Consider the following 22320-nt stretch of genomic DNA (forward strand, 5'->3'; position numbering starts at 1 on the left):
GTGCAAAAATAAAAACAGTGCCTCCAAGTCTATGTGGTTTGGAGCTTCTTCTTGAATATGGGGCGCACAGCCTAAAGTTGTAGGACAACTTGTTCTATTTGATCTTATTTGATTGTGCACGCCAGGTTGATTGCATTCGTTAAAACAGGGCGGACCACGTGAAGGTTGCAATCTTCCACCCCAGTTTGGAGCTTATTTGGAGGTAGTAGTGTTTAGAAGCCTGATGGTTTTAGGTTGTAGGTGACTGATTGCCTGTTAACAGACTTAACATTAATGTGAACCCATTCCTTCTCGCCAAGGATACTGCCTGTCCCGCTGAGTTACTCCAGCATTTTTGTGTCTACCTACCGCCCATTAACAGCCGGTCCCTCTGCTTTTCCCTTTAGCGCTGCTTGTGATACCATTGAAGTGCAGCGCCGCTACCCGTGCCTCAACATCCCAGACACATTTTTCGATGGCAGACTGGGCTGGGTGAATACATTCCCATTGACCGAACCTTTTCAGTTAGGCCAGAAGTCTGTTTTCCACGTGATGGAGAAAGGGCTGGAACCAACTGAGGAACAAGATGGTCAAATGGATCCTCCTGATGCTGACTCCACCTACAGTGCCAAGGTGAGTGGGGTTGTTTGGGATCAAAATGGTTTTGGAAGCAGTGCTATTTTTAAGGAACCTATCACTCTAATACTAGTTCCACTGAATCAATTGTTTCGATTTCATTAAGTCGGTACTAACCCATTCAACAGATTGAAGACTGAACTTTTCAGATCATAGTGCGAGCCTAGATTTTGAAGTAAACTAATTTTCTTTCACATTTGATAGTAGTGGACAGGGAGATATCTAAGGGTATTATTTAGATGGACTTCCACACATATGTCATATGTAAAGTTCTGCAAAAGGAATTGTTAGTTAAAGTTAACAAAACATAATTGATATGGTTTAAAGATTTGCTTGAACAGCAGTGATTAAAAATAGGCAGGTACTCAGTGACAAAGTGTGCCCAGCACCGTCATTCAATATGATCATGGTTGATCATCCAAAATCAGTACCCTGTTCTGGCTTTTCCCCCATAATCCCTTGATTACCCTATCCCTAAGAGCTAAATCTAACTCCCTCTTGAAAACATCCAGTGAATTGGTCTCTGTGGCAGACAATTCCACAGATTCACAACTCTCTGGGTGAAATGCTACTCTCCAGGGATTCCCAGCAATGAATGCAAGTTTAATTATTCTGGTTAAATACCCTGGCCTTTGCCCTCGTATTTCAGTAGCAGAATAATGAATGTAATTTCCCCACCCATGTGCATGGTTCCCAAGTCGAGAAAAGATTGCATTTAGGGCAACTGTGGTAATCTCACCATTCTGTTCCATGGACTTGCACATGCAGTCCCATCTCTCTGCTCCCACACATTGAGAGGTGCATTTACCCCCAGCAAATGAGCGTAAAAATTTACAGAATAGCCTTGCATAAAACCACATCTATTTGGGGAGGTCTTGACATGATTATAATCGAGCCATTCGTACCAAGCTGAGAGTTCAGAGTGTGTAACTGTGCTGACTGTGGAACAACAAAGTTTTTCCTGCTGCAGCTTATCAGGCCTGTAAACTCAAGATGCATAGATAACACATAAACGCAAATTCAATAAACTTGTTAGCACAGTTTGAAAGGTGAATGCTGTGATTCCAGTGGATTGTGTCTTATGCAGATGTCATTGCTTGACTGCAGCTCTTTCACTGACATGTCCGCTCTACACTTCAGGTGATACTGCTGTCCTGTCCAGACCTCTTGGACCTGTACCGCCAGACCTGCACAATGGCTGAAGCACCCAAAGAACGGGCCGAGCCGGCTCAGCATGCCACAAAGCTGATTAAGGTCAGTTCCCTTGTGCCTGCCCTTCTCCATCACGATCGGGCGCAGAATCGTTTCTCCACTTCGCTCCCCGCGCTCCCGTTCTCTCTTTCCCCCTCTCCTACCTCCTACACTACTAGAAACCCCTCCCACTCCGAACCCCCCTCGCTCATCTCTGGTCTCCCATGTTCTTTTGTACAGTTCTTGGTTGGGATGAAGGGCCAGGAGGAAGCGATGGCGATTGGGGGGAGTTGGTCTCCTTCTCTCGATGGTCTAGGCCCGGATAAGGACCCCAGGGTGCTGATCAAGACGGCCATTCGCACCACCAAGTTCCTGACTGGCATTGATTTGAGCGTCTGTACTCAATGGTAAGTCCCCCAATGCAGAGTGGGGTGGATGGGCGTGGATGCATGTTGACTTGATGGAGAAAGATGGTGGTTAGGGAGGGGAACAGCAGGGGGGAGGTTAATCATATATCCTGGCACCTGCAAGACTTCATTGTTAGTTGGCGTGCTCTGGCACAGGCTGTGGAAACTTGGACCAGGGAAGGGGTTCTCTGCAGGAATAGTGACTTGGGTTGAGGAGATGCACCAGCGAGTGAGAAGGCATCTGTGGAGGCACAGTGAGCCTGGCCGGCAGCTGCGGTCTGTATCTGACTAGGGACAGCGCTGCCCAGAAGTGACGTGATGTTCAGAGCTACAGAAAGAGTCCGGCTCCACTATCTAGCTTGGTTACTTGGTGAATTGTTCCAATGTGCCCGCGTCGCACTGTAATTCTGGCTGCTGCAGTGTTGGTGAACGCTGAGCTTCCCCCCACTTCTGGGGCAACAAGACATATTACTTTAAGGGGCCTGTCCCACATGTGATTTTTTAATACAAAATGTTGAAAATCCAGTGGCGACCAAAAAAAGGTGCGACTCGCGGAGTGACACCTGTACGGTCGTGAGTAGTCGCCCAAAGAGTCGCACCTTTTTCTGGTCGCCGCTGGATTTTCAAAAACATGTTGAGAATTTTCGGCGTCCTGCTGCCACCATGACGGGTGCCTGCAAGTCACCGGAAAAATCGCGTAAGTGGGACAGGCCCCTCAAGTGTCCCAGAACCCAGGAGCTTCCGTCACAGCCCACCGTGCAGGGTCTCCCCGTGTACGGTGAAATACTATTGCTAACCTGTTTGTTTCTGTTGGTTCAATGGATGCACTGATTCAGCTGTACACCTGAGCGTTGTACCAGAAAGGGGGAATGAGTTTCGGGCAGGAGTACAGAGTGCTGCCATTGTTTGCCTTGTAGTTAGCCTGACGGGTGCTTCTGTGGGGTGTGGTGGTCTGGCAGGTGGGATTTTTACTTGGCCCTATCACACTGGGGATTAATGAAGGGAACTCAGTCAACTCATGACTGAGTCTTATCTATGGGAGGAAAAAAACACCAAGCACTGGAGTAACTCACCAGGTCGCAGCATCTATGTAGAACATGGATAGGTGACGTTTTGGGTTGAGCCCATTTTCAGGCTGATGGTTCCCGGCCCGAAGTGCCACCTGTTCATGTTCTCAAGACTGCATTTCGTTGTCTCTGTACTGTACACTGACAATGCCAAAGTTGAATCTGAATCTGAATCAGAGATGCTGTCCGACACACTGAGTTACTCCAGCACTCTGTGTGTCTTCATTTGGATCCATCCTTGTATCCATCTACGGGAGGTTGACTTGACCTGGACTTAAGGAGACCGGTGCTTGGAATGGGTGAAGGGTGCCTCCTGCTAGTTCTCGCCTCCTTTTGCAAAGTACTTTTTCCAATGGGGAATTTGGGATTGCGACCGTGCGAGGGTCTGAATGTGTAGTGGGGGGGTGCGGCGTGGTAATTGAGTTGTGTGGGTGGCGCGTATCGTTGGACTGTAAGCTTTGGCGATGGTTTTGCGGTGCTGTGTGCTATTGTATCCAGTAACCCTCTTCCCTTGTGACAGGTTTCGCTTTGCTGAGATCCGCTACCTTCATCCTGGAGAGCTCTGTGAGGGGCGGCTGCTCCCAGCCCGTGTGGAGACTGTGGTTGTATTTCTGCCGGATGTTTGGCATTGCCTCCCTACTCGCTTGGAGTGGGACGCACTGTCCCTGGGATACACGCAACAACTGACTGACAGGGAGCAGGCAGAGCACAAGGACACGGACCGAGATGAGGCATTGAATCTTTTTTTATTACTCCATTCTCTTACACACACACACACCTACATATACATACCTTCACACATACCTACACTCACACGCACATACACATACACACACACACACACACACACAGATACAAACTCTTTTCCCCTCCACTGCCATAGCAAGAGTGACCGATAACTTTCAGTTCAAGTGAGCATTTGCCAAGATAGCATAACCATGAGACTATAAAATGCTGTAGCAGGGAACTGCGGCACTGCTGCTGGCACTCTTTATGAATGTGAACGGGACTACACTATTACACTGCCACGTCACAATTCCTTAAACAGAGACAGGGTGCTGGGGGTAGCAAAAGAGTCGGTGACTAGAATTGATCGTCACATAGTCTGGGGATTGGCCCACTGGTTGTTCAGGGTCAGTGGAGTTGTGGAGCTGGGTGTGGGAAGCAGCAACTCGTTCCCCAAACCCCCAGTTACCAATAACAAACATCGGGCTGGTTGACATCTGGTGAAGCCGGCTTCCAAGGCAGGGCAATATCTCCTGGACTATGTCTAGTAGTGCCACAGGCTGAAGCCGTTTCCACACAGATACGCCACTGACTGTGGTTCCCCACAGCAAGCTTCAGCATAGATTGGCCTGAGCTTCCTCACTGGAGAATGGGGTGTGCGTCTGTATATCGACGCGGGTGATAACGACACAGCGGCGTGTGCTCCTAGTGGGGGAATGAGATGTGTCTTTGGTTCCCCTGTCTGGTGACGAGACGGGTTAGTCTTTGGTCTCCCATGATGAAGGACATGTTCGCTGGCCATTCCCTCGCGGGTAGTGGAACAAGTCAGCCTGTGGTTCCTCACTGGGTGGTGGGTCTGCAGTCTCGTCACTGGGTGATAGGATGTGGGTGGGTAGTGATCTGCCATTGTCGTGGGCGCTACTGCTGCTGTGTATTAGAATGAAAGAGTATCCTGTGATACTTTTACCATAGAGTAAAAAGTTACCCCTGCTGAGGTAGTTATGGTATTAGCTAATAGTATGTTTATTCAACGATTAATCTCTCTCTTGAGCAAAACAAAACACAAAATGGCGGAAGAACTCGGCAGGTCAGGTTGTGAATAGTTGGGGGTGACGTTTGTGGTTAAGTCCCTTCTGGAGATGATATTTGGCTTAATCTTGCTCACTGGCATTGTGCCTGGGGTAACAATGATTGGGTAAGTGGGGAACTGAAGCTGGGAAACAAAATCTCTGTTTAAAGAAATGTGACGGGGCCACACAGACCAAGGCCACACTGGTGACGCATCAACACTTACACTCTGATTCTCTGACATCCTTTCACCCCAACTGAAACACTGTTTATGATGCATTGTTCCAGACACTTTGCCGTTCCTTCCTTCCCCTGACGGGCTCACATGAACTCCCATGTGTTGCGTATTCTGGTGCTTCAGGGTGCCCTTGCCCTTTGTGTAGCTCACACCTACTGCGGGTTTCCGTCCGATACTCGTGTCATTCCCATTCCCATATTTGACGAACCTATACCACAACGACAGCTCCCTCTAGGCGATTCCTGCCCCTCACAGTGTGTCCTTTCAGGCCCAAGGCTTTAATGCTGGAGCAGCTATAGAATTAAAGTGCAGCTAGGCCTGTCCTTTAAAGCAGTCACAGCAAGAGCTGGCCTCCATCTTGTGGGTTGGCGATCTGTTACTGTCCTGGCATGGGGACCCTTGGATGGTCTAACTTCTGCTGGCTGAATCCATGTGTGTTTATCACTGGGTCATGAAAAGCTGGCCCTATGGCCGTTTTGGGGCTCATTGATATACTTGTCGAGCTAAGACGGGCTGGTGTCATATTGATATCCAGAACTGCCAGTTCCGAACACTGGACATAACCCTGCAAAATGCTCTACCCCAAGACTACTATTACCCAAAATTATACAACGATAAAGTCACACACTTCCTACCCTTGCTAGACTTTTAAGCACAGCTCTGAACCTCAGTGTTAGATAGGAACAAGCCAATGTGACCAGTGTCGTACAGTAACAGACCTGTTCCCACCATCACCTTGCACCAATGTTAAACGATGTATAAGTAACACAGGTACTATTGTCAGTGGGCAGACCTTTATCCATCTATACTGTATCCAATGTGACATCAGGTACCCCCATGTAGGGCTGTACAGCCATTACTGTATCTCAGTGTAAGGCAGTGGTAAGCTTCTACCCATTAACAATCTGCCCAATGAATGAGTCCAGAGCTAGCCATCACAATCTGCCCCACATTAAATCTCCTGTCTATCCTGGGTTCAGGCTCAGTCAGAAACTACTTGCTGCTCCGCATTAAATCCAACACTGAAAGAGACTTGTTAGGTGAGGAACCCCTGTAGTATATATAGCCTTGGTGAAACATTTCACCTATGAAGTCTGTCGACTCTGTTCTCTTACCTCAAAACCTGGTGAATGACGTTGATGCTGTTGGCTGCCTCCTTGAAACAAACGGAGTTACCACCTACAGTCTCGCTGCTGCTGGCTGCTAGCATGACCTGGTCTGGCTTGAACCAGCCCTTGGGTTAATTAACGTTTTACTGAAGTGTCCTCGTCTGTGTTCCTGCCTCCACACCAGGAAGTTTGTTCCGTTCAGAGGCAGGCGGGGCGTGGAGGGTTCAGCACCTGAATGATCTTGGGAGCAATTGGCAACTTCTCTGTGTGGAGGTGTCAGAGCGGGACATTGGCTAATGGCAGTCCATTGCAGCTGATAAAGCTATGTGTTTAACCCATGAACCGCGCTGGGAGTGCTTCATAATCAGAGTCTAAAGAGTGCTTTAATCTGTGTAAGAAAAAACTGCGGATGCTGGTAAAATCGAAGGTAGACACAAAATGCCGGAGTAACTCAGCGGGTGAGGCAACATCTATGGAGAGAAAGAATTGGCGACGTTTCGTCACCCATTCCTTCTCTCCATAGATGCTGCCTCACACGCTGAGTTACTCCAGCATTTTGTATCTACCTTCGCTTTAATCTGTATCTGGTTCCACTGAGTGTTTAACGGGACAGTGTAGTAAATATGTCCATCTTGTATCCCAAGAATGATGAGGCAGTTTTTAGGGGCTTTTGCCTGTGCCTAGCTATGTTATATCTGCTCTGGGAGTATTGAATACAGTGTCGGAGGTGAACCAGCTGTGGCTAACCAAGGAGCTTAAAATCGAGTGTTAAAGGAATTCGATGGCTTAAGGATTAAGATATTTACCCCTTTTAAACCCCCCTTTAACTACATTGGATAGGAGGTACAGTAGATGTGGATTTTCAAACTATGGCCTACAAAGTGCTTAACAGAACACGAATGATAAAACATGGCTAGTGAAAGCTGCTGCATAAAGGACTGGGGATCTGTCTATGTGAAACAGAAATTGGTGGTAGTCAGGAAAATCATTTCAATATTGGCCTTTAAAATTGAGGTGGTAAGTGTACTGTACTTGAATTCTGGAAGGCATTTAATAGGGCAGATGGCCATGCTCTTTCTCCCAGGGTAGCACAGCTATAGGACATAGGTTTATGGTGAGGGCAGAGAGATTTAAAAGACGTGGAACTAGCTGCCTAAGGGAGTGGTAGAGGTGGCTACGATTAGAGGGATGTGGGCTTATCGCAGGCAAATGGGGACTGGCTTCTTTCGGCGACTTGGTCGGCATGGACATGTTGGGCTGAAGGGCCTGTTTCCGTGCTGTAAAACTGTCTAAATGGTAGGATAATGAGACCAGGACAGAACAAGAACAGTGTTCTCTAAAATAACGTGCTCGGAAGAGCTAGTGGGACTCGGAAAATGACGTAGTTAAAAAAAATACACACCGAATTTCTTAGCTGAGACATATACGAGAAAGGTGGTTATGTATAAAACTCAAGCCACAACTAGATGGAGTTTCATCACCATGATACAGGAAGGTTGTAAAAGTGTAAAATGGACCTTTGGAAAATTCAAAGGGATGTTGTCAGGGCTGGAGAACTTTACTCATGAGGAGAGTCATGTTGCACGGAGGTGGTTTTATTTGGAAACTGACAGGAGATTTAACATCTGAAAGTATGTTTAAAATGTTAAAGGGCTGGACCTATTTCCTGAAAGAGATTCTTGGTTTTAGGGTGATAGAGTTGAAGGATTGGAGGAGTTAAACTCACTCTTTCAGTGGATGGACAGTGGGGTCTGCAACTCACTGCCTGAACAGGTGGTGCGGGCAGAAACCCTCGTCACATTTAACACGAACCTGGGTCAACATTTGAGGTGCTGCATCCTATTAGGCTGGGCAGCTCTTACTGCCCTGGCATGGACACAAAGAGCCAAAGCTGGCTCCAGGGGTTGTGAAGGAGAGTCCAGGGTGCGGTGTGATCATTGGGTAAGGGGCGCAACTTTGTTCTGTTGCGCTGTGTGTCTCAGTGTGAACTGCGTGTTTCCTAACCATCCCCTTTTTGTCCCTTTCATTGCCTCTTGCCTCCATGTGTCCTCCCTCACAGGGGAGGAGGATGTAGGCTGGGGACACCTCACCGATTGTTCCAGACCGTCTCCTCCCGCCTGCTGTTAGTGGCACAGTGCAGGCCGCACGATGTAATGACAGACTGCCGCCCGTGGAGCCTGGATCGCGACGGCAGCTCGACTGACACTGCAGCTTGCTCGCTTTAACGTGACCCTATTTGTCCTTGCAGGCTGAAGAGAAGATGGAGGAGCAGGGAGAAGATGCACCCCCCACCCCCACCCAGTGGAGCCACCTGGATCTGAAGTCAATGAAAGTAAGAGCTGCTATTTGTATCTGGCCAGACCTGCCTCATGGTCACTGCTCGCCTAAGTGCGCGTCTATAATAGGCACCTTTCCGCTTAGTGTCCAGTTAGAATTCAGAATGGAGTTGCAAAAGATTGCAAAAAAAACTACTGGAGCAACTCGGCGGGTCAGGCAGCATCTTTGGAGGAAACAGTTGACCTTTCGTGTCAGGGCCCTTCCTCTGGACAGACCCCCAGGCTCCACGTACGCACTCTCAGTTGGAACCATAGCCCACTCTGACTCATTGATGTCTGACCATCATTATAGAGACTGTCTGAGGAATGAGGAAGGAGCAGAGGGTTGGGGTTTAATCAGACGGCTGAAGCTCTGAACTGCACAGAATGCCAACTGTAAGACTCAGCGATTCTCGGCTAATCGGTGGAAACACCAGCAAGTCCAAAATGGATGAGTATCCCTGTTAAAACCAGGCCTGAGGTAGAGCAGTGTGAGAAAGTACTGCAAATGCTGGATAAAATCGAAGGTAGACACCAAATGCTGGAGTAACTCAGCGGGTCAGACACAAGAGTTTAGTTGGGGGCGCCGTCTCCACGCGTATACGCAGTGAGCCCGGTATCCGTGCGTGAGCATTTGGGGAAAACCATCAAATTCTAGGTCATTTGGAATTCTAATTCAGGGGGAAAACATTGTTGAGGTGTGGAAGCACTGATGGAGTATGAGATTTACCTTGCTGTATAAGGCAGTTAGCCGGGTAAAATCGTTTTTTCCTGGTCAATACAATACAATACAATTTATTTGTTCTCATTTGAACCTCTTGAGGTTCAAATTAAATGTTGTTTCTGCAGTCATTCACACAAGAAAAAGAACCAAGACACAACACAATTTACACAAACATCCATCACAGTGAATCTCCTCACTGTGATGCAAGGCAAAGTCTTATCTCTCCCCTACACTCCTCCCGATGTCAGAGTCAAAGTCAAAGCCCCCGGCGGGCAATGGTAAATAAGTCCCACGACCGTTAAAGCCACGCCGGGCAATGTAAGGCCCTGCTCCAGGTACTTTTCAACCCCGCAACTCGGGCGGGAGAAGTCGCCATTGCGGAAGCCCCGAAAAGCGGTCTCCCAGCAGGGACCCGCGGGCTCCCGGTGTCACTGTCCACCAGACCTGCGGTTGGAGCCTCCGAATCTCCGGGGTCGGGCCGCAGCAGCGCGCCACCACAGCTCCTCCCGCTCCGAACTCGGCCAGCTCCGCGATGGTGGGTAAGTCCGTAGGCTCCGCGACTGGAGCCCCAGGTCGTTCCTGTTGGTGGCCGCTCCACGGTGCTCGGCCCCAACGACAACGGAGACCCGACAGAGAAAAGGTCGGGTTCTCCGTACAAGGAAAAGATTTAAAAGTGTCCCCCGCCCCCCACACACATACTCAGTTAAAAAAAACACTATAACTGCATTTAAATGCGACAAAAAATAAAAATAAATAAAATATAGTCAATACAGAATCAAGCATATTAAGGCCGTGGTGTGACGGGTTCCACTATTTCCAGGTGGAAGATTTCCGCAGGGAGCTGAAAGCAAGGAACATGAACTGGAAAGGCACAAAGGCCCAGCTTGTGAGTCGGCTGGAGAAGGAGCTGGAGGAGGAGACAGCGAAAGAAGAGATGGAGAAAGATGAATCTCCAGTCAAGGAGGCAGAGTCGGTCGTGACTCCAGAGCCGAGCCCTGATGAGGAGCAGAAGCAGGTGAGACAACTTGGGCCAATAAGCCCGATCATAGGCTGCAAATGGCACAAAACACGCGGTGTGCTGAGGGAGCTGCAGCTGGCAGGCAGGCGCGATGGGAAAGGACAAGGCATGGAATTCAACTCAAACCTGTGTGGATTATGGGGGGCTGAGTTGAGGCACTGTCTTCCAGGGGGTAAGAGTTGAAACTGGGGATGTTTGGGTTTGTTTGAAGTTGGGTCAGATCAACCTGAGGGATTCAGATGGGATCCTGGCTTTATAGGTGGAGACATGGAATAGAAAAGCAGGATGCTATGGTGAAGCTTTAAAAATTCCTGTTTGGACTCGGTATCTAATGCAGAGGAGGCCTTGGGGGGAGAGGGGGAGGGTTTCAGAGGCGATGGCAAAATAGTCCAGAGATGAAACTATTTTGCTCCTGCCATTCAGTAACATGGTGGCTGCTCAGATGGATAGCTTGGCTGCACATTCCTGCCTCTCCTCAGTAACCTGAATCACCCCTGTAATCACTGGGTGTTAAACTGTTGTCTGTTGTGCTGTGCAGGATGCCGAGGAGAAGCAGCCTGAAGAAGCCCCTGCTGCACCCAAGGTGGAGCCTCGATGCCCCCTGCCAGCCGAGCCTGCGGTGATTGTGACCCCCAACGTCGCCGCCATGGGGGGCAACTTTGGATGTGCCGTGCTGTCGCTGAGTAACCTGAGGAGCTACCGCATTGATTCCAAGGGCCATTCCTTTGAGGTACTTGTTGGCAGATTGTCATCTTGCCTGCAACGTAACAGGTTTACAAATGGTATTTCCATGTCTTATGATGTTGTTAGTGCCTATACTGATCAGGTACTTAGAGATGCAGCGTTGAAACAGGCCCACCCAGTACACGCCAACCATCGTCTTCTGTGTTATCCCATTGCCTCAACCGATCCTTACACACTAGAGCTATTGTACAATGGCTAATAATACACCAGGACACATTCACACACTAGTAAAGCACGACCTTGCACACTAAAGCTATTGTACAATAGGTCATAATACACACTAACACACTAGTAAAGCATGTCCTTACACACTAGTAAAACACGTCCTTACACACTAAAGCTATTGTACAATAGGTCTTAATACACTAACACACTAGTAAAGCATGTCCTTACTAGTAAAACACATCCTTGCACACTAAAGCTATTGTACAATAGGTCATAATACACTAACACACTAGTAGAACCAGTCCTTGCACACTTGTGTATTATTCCATTTTTTCAAACTGTCCTTACACACTAGATCAATTGTACAATAGGTAATAATGTACTAGTAGCCACAGATACACACTAACATACTAGTAGAACCAGTCTTTGCGCACTAGTACATTAGGCAATTGTGCGGTGGCCAGTTAAGTTACAAAGCCGCATGTATGTGGGATGTGGGAGAGACCCGGTGGCGGTGGATGATGTGAGTTAGTTTGGTGACAGGGTTCTGGTTTTCCCTCAGGTCCTGTGGCTGGCGGAGATATTCAGTGAGATGTTGCAGAGGGACTTTGGTTACGCCATCTACAGCGCCCTGCTGGCCTACCCAGAGAAGAAACCAGAGGAGGTCCCGGAGAAGCCAAAGGCAGCCACTGGCGGTCAGGAGCAGGAACAAAAGGATCAGGACATGGAGCAAGACGAGAAGCCGAAAGAAGCGAAGGGCGAGGGGGAGGAGATGGAGAACGCAGAGTTGAAGGACTCTGGAGAGGAGGCGAAGGAGTCGAGCGATGCCCTGGCTAAAACCACAGCCATGGAAGAGGATGACAACTGGGAATGGGAGCTGACAAAGGTATGGCCCCTGGGGAAGGGGAACCAGAAAGGGGGTTGGGAGGAACTGCAGATGCATGTTTACAATGATGATGGACACACAATGCTGGAGTGACTCTGGGTCAGGCAGCATCTCTGGAGAAAGGGAATAGGTGATGTTTTGGGTCGAGACCCTTCGTCAGAAAGGGTGATGGGGCCCACCCTAACCACCGGCCACTGTCACTGTGCCAGGTGAATCTTAACGTCCAGGCCTTGGCCCACAGCCACCCTTGCATGGGCAAGTGTTTGGGCAGTTTTTAAATGCTGTGTGTGACTGCAACCAGCGCTCTCTGGCGATGTGTTCCAGGTACTCGCCACTCCCGCACTCTGTGTCTAGTTTGCTCTTCCAGGAATGCTGCCGTCACTCTGAGCTGGGTATAATATTGACACAGTGAAGTTGGGCGGTGTTGTATTCTGTGCATGTGTCTGTGTGTGGTACTGAAACATGTCTTCTTGTCACTGCTCACAGCCAGAAGAGGGAGAAAATAAAGAGAAGGAAACCAAAGGAAAGGAAGCGGACGATGACAGCCTTCTCCAGATGGACGATGTTCTGTTCCTGGAAGACAACGAGGAGGATTTTGGTGAGGAATTATGTCCCCAGCCATCGCACAGCACACCGCAGTTACTGTTGGACAATATCCCAGACCAGGCAGCTACAGAGCAGTGTGTACTCTATATATGGCTGCTCGTCCCCAAACCTATTTGTCCTTACAGTGGCATAACATTGGAGATGTGAGTCTGCAGCTGCACAAAACAAGTGATCGGGAGCACAGCGGCTCAGGCAACAGCTCTGCACAACATGCATAGGCGATGATTCCTATCGGGGCCCTTCTTTGGACCCAAAACCTCACCTCACCATGTTCTCCAGAAATGCTGCCTGAGCCGCTGAGTTACATAGAAACATTGAAAATAGGTGCAGGAGTAGGCCATTCGGCCCTTGGAGCCTGCACCGCCATTCAATATGATCATGGCTGATCATCCAACTCAGGATCCCGTACCTGCCTTCTCTCCATACCCCTGATCCCTTTAGCCACAAGGGCCACATCTAACTCCCTCTTAAATATAGCCAATGAACTGTGGCCTCAACTACCTTCTGTGGCAGAGAATTCCACAGATTCACCACTCTCTGTAAAAAATGATTTTCTCATCTCGGTCCTAAAAGATTTCCCTCTTATCCTTAAACTGTGACCCCTTGTTCTGGAGTTACTGCAGCACTCTGTATTCTACACAAGATTCCAGCCTCTCTAGTTCCATGTGTCTACGTGTTTAAGTCGTCTAATTCTGACGTGTCCAATGTTGTTCTTCGCAGGTATCGCCAATGCTGGTGAGAAGAAGGCAGCTGAGAAAAGCAATGAGGCCGAGAGTGCTAAAGAAACGGTAAGGATGTAGTGAGAGGCCGACGCGTGAGAAAGATGGGGTCTTGTCCACCACTGGCTCAGAGTGCGAGCAGCACCTGGCAAACTATGTCGGGTGGGGGGGGGGGGGGGGGGGGGGTACAGGATCGGATGGGTAACTGGCCTGGGTTTGGCCTTCAACGGGAGCACGGTGAAACTAGACTAGAACTGGAGGTGTACTTGGACTCAGTGGTCAGGGAGCATCTTTGGAGGAAAGGGGTGACATTTCTGGTCAGGGCCATGCAGAAGGGAACCGATCCAAAACTTCTCCATCCTTCTCCAGGGATGCTGTCTGACCCGTTCAGTTACTCCAGCACTTTGTGCCGATCTTTGGACAGGTACATGGCTAGCAAAGGTTTAGAGGGAGATGGGCAAATGCAGGCAAGTGGGACTAGTGTAGATTGGGCATCTTGGTTGGTCAGAAGCGTCTGTTGCCTCTGCCAAAGTCAGCGTGGGTTTTGTAGGTTAATTGGCTGTCTGTAGTGCTGAGGGAGTGGATGACAGAGGGATAGTATAGAAATAGTGTGAATGGGTGGTCAATGTGGGCTGAAAGGCCTGTTTCCTTCAATGAATCAGCCAGGATGGGGAGGGGCGCGAGTGGGGGGAGTGTTGACATACTGGTCAGGATGACGGCAACAACTGTTTTTGATCTCTACTAGCCGCCAGAGAGGGATGTCTCCCAGATGGTGACCCTGCGCAAGGATCTGCTGCTGGCCTTTGCTTACTTTGACCGCAACCTGTGCAGCTACCTGATGGAGAAGGACCTGGAGCTGATCCTCAGCACCGTGGGGCTACACATCACCAGATCTCAGGTACGCTGGCTGGCTGGCTGTCTGTCTTTTGTCTGCTGCTAGAGGCACAAGGTGGTGCTGCCTGCCCACTGCACCCTCGTCCATCACTGCCCCGAAGCCAGTCACTGTGCCCACTATCTATCTACCCATCATTGCCCGCTGGTGCTGGCTGGGTTCTGCTCCTGCACTGGGTTCTGTGTGTCGGGAGTGGATGAGAAAGTGGGATAACTGAGGCGATGAATGGTCAGTGCCGACTCGGTGGGCCGAAGGGCCTATTTCAATGTTGCATCTGTAAACTAAACTAAAGATCCTTCGCTGCTGCTGCTGTCAGACCACTGAACGGACCTCACATAGACTAGAGTGTATTCAACTATCTCCCACCCACCTCGTTGCACAGCTTGCATATTATTTGATCTGTACTTTCTCAGCCACTGTAGCGTTATAACACTGTGACACTATTCTGCACTCTGGTATTTGTCTCTCTGCACCACCTGTTGTACTCGTGTGTGGCTTTTGATTGCACTCGTGTATACCAGTGCTTCTTAAACTATTTCAGTGTCAGTCTTTATCACAAAATATCATTCACCCTCGACTACATTTTCTTATGTGTTTTGGTAATTTTGGTCTTATTCGCCCTTATGTATAATTTTATATATAATTTATTTTGTCACGTGAGCAAAAAACATAAAATAACTGATTCCTTAAGTGTTTATTCAACTTTTTGAACATCCTAAAAATATGTAAAGAAATCTGAGAGTGGGGAAAAAAAAGTGTAATTACCACTGGAGTTGGAAAATCATTCTATTAGAATGATTAAAACAAAAACATTCCAACATCTAAACGCAGGGCTTCAGCCCCATCCTACCCTTTCAGGCTTTGATTACTGCAGTTTTTTTTTTCTTGGAAAACTAACTCAAAAAACCATGGTCTTCCCTAAAAGGTTATATTGCAGTAAATTTGGGAAATGTCCTGCTATGAAATTAGAAAACCATAGGTAGAGAGAAAAAAACGTATCAAATTTCCAGCTCCACTGCCTTTAAAACCAACAAGAGCTTACTAACCACTTTAATGGCAGTGCCTGTTTTAAGTATATATTTAAAAAATGCCTGAATAAATTAAGTAATTCACCCCAAAATAATTAAATTTGCCCTTGGGTGAAGCATTCACCAGTTTAAGAAGCACCGATGTGTGACATAATGTCACTGGACAGCAGACAGTTTGTGTAAGAGAGAACTGCAGATGCTGATTAAATCGAAAATGCTGGAGTAACTCAGCGGGTGAGGCAGCATCTATGGAGAGAAGGAATGGGTGACGTTTCACTCCACCCGAAACGTCACCCATTCCTTCTCTCCATAGATGCTGCCTCGCCCGCTGAGTTACTCCAGCATTCTGTGTCCACTAGGCAGAGTTTGTCACTGTGTCTCGGTGAATGAGCCAACACTAAATACGAGTTGTCTGCATGTTTCAGATCAGGCAGCTGTTGGGGAAGGTGTGCTCCCAGAATATGTGTCTGTACCGCACGCTGACTGACGGCTGGGAGGGAGACCTGGAGAAGATGGAGGACAAGAGCCTGGTGCCAGCGGACATGGTGCTCGGTAAGTGTGGGGGCGCTGTGTGTGAGGGCCGGTGACTGGGGGCGGGGGGGGTCGCTGTAGAACGGGAACCGTGGCTGCTCTTTCCCCCTCATTACATCCACTAGGGCAGCACGATGGCGCAGCAGTAGAGTTGCTGCCTTACAGCGCCAGAGACCAGGGTTTGATCCCGACTACAGGTGCTGTGCTGTCTGTACAGAGTTTGTACGTTCTCCCCGTGACTGCGTAGGTTTTCCCCGTGAAATTTGGTTCCCTCCCGTACTCCAAAGATGTACAGGTTTGTAGATTAATTGGCTTGGTATGAATGTGAACTACCCTAGTGTGTAGGGTAGTGTTAATGTGCGGGGACCGCTGGTCAGAGCGGACTCGGTGGGCCGAAGGGCCTGTTCCCACTCAGTATCTCTAAACCAAACCATTGGTCGTCTGCTGAGTGGGTCACACACACACACACACACACACACACACACACACAGACACGCGCACACACACGCACACACACACACACACACACACACACACAGACACACACACACACACACACACACACATATACACACACACACACACACACACACACACACACACACACACACACACACACACACACACACACACACACACACACACACACACACACACACACACACCGCACACACACACACACACACACACACACACACACACACACACACACACACACACACACACACACACACACACACACACACACACACACACACACACACACACACACACACACACACACACACACACACACACACACACACACACACACACACACACAAGCCGTTCAACGGTCGCAGTCACCTCGTGGTCTTTTCCTCTTCTTGCGTATGGGGTGCACGGCCTAAAGTTGGAGGACAACTTGTTCTATTTGATCTTATTTGATTATGCACACCAGGTTGATTGCATTCGTCGAAACAGGGTGGACCACGTGAAACCTTGCATTTACCATTCCTGACGTCCCCTACCCATACTATCCCACTCCTCCGTCCCGCTGAGCTCCCTCCCTCACCTCTCGCTCCCCCCCCCCCCCGCGTTGCTGCTCTGCTCCCCTCCCCCTTGCCCTCCTCCCTCGTGGTCTGCGTTTCCGTGCCGTGCCGTGACGTTGCGTTGTGTTGCCTTCCTCCTGCAGGGAACCACCACCTGTTGCCCACGGCAGCCGTGGCAGCGGTGGGAGCGGCGAGCAAGGCCCGTCTCCGGTCTGCCGACGGCAGTCTGGTCGAACACAACGGCAACATGGTCAACGTGGGCAACCTGATCCAGAAACTGGAGCGGGACGAGAGGAACCGCGCTGACATGGAGCACAAACTGCACTCCGTCGAGTCACAACTGGGTGGGGGGGGGGGGGGGGGGGGGGGGGGGGTGTGATAACGGGAGCTGGGGGGGGTGAAGGGGTGCATGTCATAGCCCTGAGGGGGGTGGTGAAGAATCGGGACAAAGTTCTGGGGGTGGTAAGAGGGTGGTGTGTTGAGGGGCACTGGTGAGGGGGCGGTGTCAGGTGGGGTTTCGAGGGTGGGCTGGCCGTGTGGGGAGGGGGCAGGTTGGTGAGGGGGCGGTGTCAGGTGTGGTTTCAAGTGCAGGCTGGCCCTGTGGGGAGGGGACAGGTTGGTGAGGGGGACGGTGTCGGGCGGGGTTTCGAGGGTGGGCTGGCCCTGTGGGGAGGGGGCAGGTTGGTGGGGGGACGGGGTTTCGAGTGCAGGCTGGCCCTGTGGGGAGGGGGTTCGAGTGCTGACTCCGTTTGCTCTGCTCTCTCCGCTACAGCTGAAGCAGTGGGGAAAGTTTCCTCCAATGTCACGGTGAACAAGTCCCTGACCACCAAGATCGAGGACACGCAGAAACAGGTGACTGAGCTGGAGGATCGGGTCAAAACCGCCGAGAAGCTGAAAATCTTCTACGAGCTGCGGCTCCAGGATAACACCAGGAACCTCAACTCCATGCTGGAGGAGATTCAGCGCATCATCAAGAAGGTAGAATCCCGCGTGATACCCACACCCCCCCCCCCCCCCCCCCCCCTCATACCACTCTCTCCCCCAGCGCCCCCCCTCCCCTCCCCTACCCTGCCCTGTGTGCTGTGTGGGGTGTGGCTGGGTCCATGGTGTGTGTGCATGTATGTGTGCGAGTGGCTATGCTGGGTGTGGGGGGGGGACTGGGGTCTCTGATGTCTGAGGAGTGTGTGGAGATTGTCCCTAGGGGGGGGTGCCTGTTGTCGCGGTGGTGGGGGGGGGCCTGTGATGTCTGGGGTGAGGAGATTGTCCCTGGGGGTGGGAGAGATGGGGTGGGGTCTCTAATGTCTACGGGTGGGGCGAGGTGGGGGGGGGGGGCCGTCAGTGATGTCTGGGTGTGGGGAGCTCTCTGGTGTCTCTGTGTGGCTGGTATCTCGGCACAGAGGCAGCATGACATGATCAGCGTGGGGTGTAACCAGCGAGTTGTCCATGCTTGTCTTGCAGAATAATGCTTTGACAGAGAAGGACAAGTGAGGAGGTTGCCGGTGATCGAGAGGAAGGAGAGTCCCCGATAGAATCCACTCACCTCCCACCACATATAGTGACCTGCGTGACCCTTGCTTTCCTTATCTTATTAAAGTCCTGACCACCACCAAGTGTCCAACCTGCAAGTGTATCGAAGTGTGCTGTTTGATTTCTCCATCGGCCTGTGCAGGATGTACAATTGAGGAGCAGAGATGGATGTGTGTGTATTGGTGTACCTCTGCTCAGTGGGGCCAGCTCACTCCCCAATCCCCCCCCCCTCCCCCCTGTTGTTAGTGCTCCTGTCTGAGTGAAGACACCTCCAGGCCCTTCTCCAGCTCCAACAAGCCTCGTTCTACCCCCTCTCCGTTCTCAGTGCAGCATTCCTTGCACAGGCTAAAGCCGGGTGTAGGGTCATTCACAGGGTAAACCCTGTCCCGTTTCTCCCCCCGCATTGAGCTCTGTGGCAATGGACCCCTCTCTCCCCCTCCCCTTTAGATGCCTTCCTTCTGGGCCCTTGACCAAACCCCTTTCTGTCAGGATGTCACTGTTTACAGTATAAAGGTTCTTCACCATTTTTAAAACTTAACAGTGTCTCTCGTGTCTTTTATTCATGGTTGTGTTGTTGATGTTACGACTGATCCGCTGACAACGATGTAAGCGCTCTTATGCCCCTGTCCCACTTAGGAAACTTGAACGGAAACCTCTGGAGACTTTGCGCCCCACCCAAGGTTTCCCTGAGGTTCCCGGGGGTTGCAGGTGGTTGCCGGAGGTTGCAGGTAGTGGAAGCAGGTAGGGAGACTGGCAAAAATCTCCGGGAACCGCACGGAAACCTTGGGTGGGGCGCAAAGTCTCCAGAGGTTTCCATTCAGGTTTCCTAAGTGGGACAGGGGCATTCGAATACAGTACAGCACAGGAACAGGCCCTTCAGCCCACAAGGTCTGTACCGAACTGATGCCAAGACCAGCTCTTGTATATCCCTCCATTCCCTGCATATCTAAAACCCACCTAAACACCACTATCATATCTGCCTCCACCACTGATTTTGGATGTTCAGCCATGATCATATTAAATGGCGGTGCTGGCTCGAAGGGCCGAATGGTCAACACCTGCACCTGTTTTTATGTGTTTCTGTAACTCACCAACGCAAACTGTTTGCAGCACGGAAACTAGCCCTTCGGCCCACCGAGTCCATGCTAACCATCGATCAGCCATTCACACTAGTTCGATGCCATCCCACACCCTGAACACGAGGGGCAATTTACAGAAGCCAATTAACCTACAAACCCGAATGTCTCTGGGATGTGGGAGGAAACTGGAGCACCCGGAGGGAACCTGTGCGGCTGCAGGGAGAACGTGCAAACTCCGCACAGACAGCACCTGAGGTCAGGATCGAACGTCGCAGGGAAAACATGAAAACTCCAGACCAGGGTCACTGGCACAGCCTACACCACAGAGCTGACCTCAAAGTTGTTTGGTACAAGGTCTTGGACAAAGGACTGTCCCAACAAATGTCCAGCACACACTAGTTCTATGTTATCCACTCCCTACACACTAGGGGCAATTTAGAGGGACAAATAACCTACAAACCCCTCAAATGTTGATAGAGAGCCCTGCTCCCCCATTCCCAGCTCCCACTGTACCCCTGCTGGGCTCTCTCCGCCACCTTCAGTCAATCAGACGAGATGTGTAAGAAGAAACTGCAGATGCTGGTTTATGCCAAAGTTAGACAGTCTGAAGAAGGGTCTCGACCCAACACGTCACCCTTTTCCTCTCTCCAGAGATGCTGCCCGTCCCACTGAGTTACTCCAGCATTTTGTGTCGACCTGTCACTCAATCAGAGATGACCGATGTAGAACAGTACAACACATGAACAGGCCCTTCAGCCCACAAGGTCTGTGCTGGAACATGAAGATTAGATAAAACTAATCTCATCTACATAACATTGTCATAAGCAGAATCTCGGGGGCAGTCCATGGAACCGCAAATGGTGGTTCATACAAAAAAAATGCAAAGTGCTGGAGTAATTCAGTAGATCTGGCAGCATTTCTGAAGAACGTGGATTGGAGTCTTCATGCAGTCTAAAGGTATGCTGCCTGACCCGCTGAGTTACTCCAGCACTCTGTGAAACGTCACCTATCCATGTTCACAGATGCTGCCTGACCCGCTGAGTTACTCCAGCACTCTGTGAAACGTCACCTATCCATGTTCTCCACAGATGCTGCCTGACCCGCTGAGTTACTCCAGCACTCTGTGAAACGTCACCTATCCATGTTCTCCACAGATGCTGCCTGACCCACTGATTTACTCCAGCACTCTGTGAAACGTCACCTATCCATGTTCTCCACAGATGCTGCCCGACCCGCTGAGTTATGGTGCAGCAGCATCTATGGAGCTAAGGAAATAGGCAACTTTTCGGGCCGAAATCCTTCTGGAAATAGGCAACGTTTCGGGCCGAAACGTTACCTTTCCTTAGCTCCATAGATGCTGCCTGACCCGCTGAGTTACTCCAGCACTCTCTGAAACGTCACCTATCCATGTTCTCCACAGATGCTGCCTGACCCACTGAGTTACTCCAACACTCTGTGAAACGTCACCTATCCATGTTCTCCACAGATGCTGCCTGACCCACTGAGTTACTCCAGCACTCTGAAACGTCACCTATCCATGTTCTCCACAGATGCTGCCTGACCCACTGAGTTACTCCAGCACTCTGTGAAACGTCACCTATCCATGTTCTCCACAGATGCTGCCTGACCCGCTGAGTTACTCCAGCACTCTGTGAAACGTCACCTATCCATGTTCTCCACAGATGCTGCCTAACCCACTGAGTTACTCCAGCACTGTGTGTGTGTGTTTTAGCAACAGTTTATACAGCATCAGCCACGGTCCCAGAGACAACAGCTGGCAAGCACATCGGACCCGAGTAATCTTGGTTACTATGGCAACATATCCGTCCACACAGAACACTTGTGTAGGAATGAACTGCAGATGCTGGTTTATGCCAAAGATGGGCACGAGATGCTGGAGTAACTCAGCGGGACAGGCAGCATCTCTGGATGATGTTTCGGGTTGAGATGTGATACAGCGTGGAAACAGGCCCAACTTGCCCACACCAGCCAACATGTCCCAGCTACACTAGTCCCCCCACCTGACTGTGTTTGGCCCATATCCCTCCAAAGGGGCCTGTTTCCACACTGTATCACTCTAAGAATGAAAATAGTACTATACACTGCATTCCAGATGTTGCCTCACCATTGTCTTGTAAAAACTCTTGAGTTTAATTCTCCTCGTAAGAAACTAGTACATTGTTCACTTCATAATTACTTTCTGTCCTATCAACTATCTGAAAAGCAAAATGCTGCCTTTGCTGATATTTTAGAGATTGAATTGAATTACTCAGCAGGTCAGGCAGCAATGGTGGAGAGAGAAACCAAGCGACATTTCATCACACTTCATTAACTTATCCTTGTCACGTTCAGACCATCCACCTGAAGTTCCAACTGTTGAAACTTCCCAACAAAGATGGACGCAAAAAGCTGGAGAAACTCGGCGGGGACAGGCAGCATCTCTGGAGGGTGCCATTGAGGGAGTACATAGAAGGTTCACCAGACTGATTCCTGGGATGGCAGGACTTTCATATGAAGAAAGACTGGATAGACTCGGCTTGTACTCGCTAGAATTTAGAAGATTGAGGGGGGATCTTATAGAAACTTACAAAATTCTTATGGGGTTGGACAGGCTAGATGCAGGAAGATTGTTCC

At 50.0% G+C, this 22320-nt stretch overlaps 1 protein-coding gene across 3 annotated transcripts in view; it reads left to right on the forward strand.

Moving 5' to 3' along the window:
• The window catches only part of LOC129713361 (cell division cycle and apoptosis regulator protein 1-like), a 33886-nt gene extending 14741 nt beyond the window's left edge, over nucleotides 1-19145 (forward strand). For all 3 annotated transcript variants that reach the window (XM_055662358.1, XM_055662361.1, XM_055662360.1), the window contains 15 exons: nucleotides 387-612; nucleotides 1756-1869; nucleotides 2047-2213; nucleotides 3801-4011; nucleotides 8670-8753; nucleotides 10281-10475; nucleotides 11017-11208; nucleotides 11950-12273; nucleotides 12760-12871; nucleotides 13600-13667; nucleotides 14344-14496; nucleotides 15944-16070; nucleotides 17224-17424; nucleotides 17853-18058; nucleotides 18539-19145. In XM_055662358.1, the coding sequence (XP_055518333.1) occupies nucleotides 387-612; nucleotides 1756-1869; nucleotides 2047-2213; nucleotides 3801-4011; nucleotides 8670-8753; nucleotides 10281-10475; nucleotides 11017-11208; nucleotides 11950-12273; nucleotides 12760-12871; nucleotides 13600-13667; nucleotides 14344-14496; nucleotides 15944-16070; nucleotides 17224-17424; nucleotides 17853-18058; nucleotides 18539-18568 (2410 nt within the window). In that variant the 3' untranslated portion in view covers nucleotides 18569-19145. The remainder of the gene's footprint in view (nucleotides 1-386; nucleotides 613-1755; nucleotides 1870-2046; nucleotides 2214-3800; nucleotides 4012-8669; nucleotides 8754-10280; nucleotides 10476-11016; nucleotides 11209-11949; nucleotides 12274-12759; nucleotides 12872-13599; nucleotides 13668-14343; nucleotides 14497-15943; nucleotides 16071-17223; nucleotides 17425-17852; nucleotides 18059-18538) is intronic.
• The last annotated feature ends 3175 nt before the right edge of the window (nucleotides 19146-22320 follow it).

Source organism: Leucoraja erinacea, chromosome 35 (genome assembly GCF_028641065.1).
Source record: "Leucoraja erinacea ecotype New England chromosome 35, Leri_hhj_1, whole genome shotgun sequence".
NCBI classification, from domain to species: Eukaryota; Metazoa; Chordata; class Chondrichthyes; order Rajiformes; family Rajidae; genus Leucoraja; species Leucoraja erinaceus.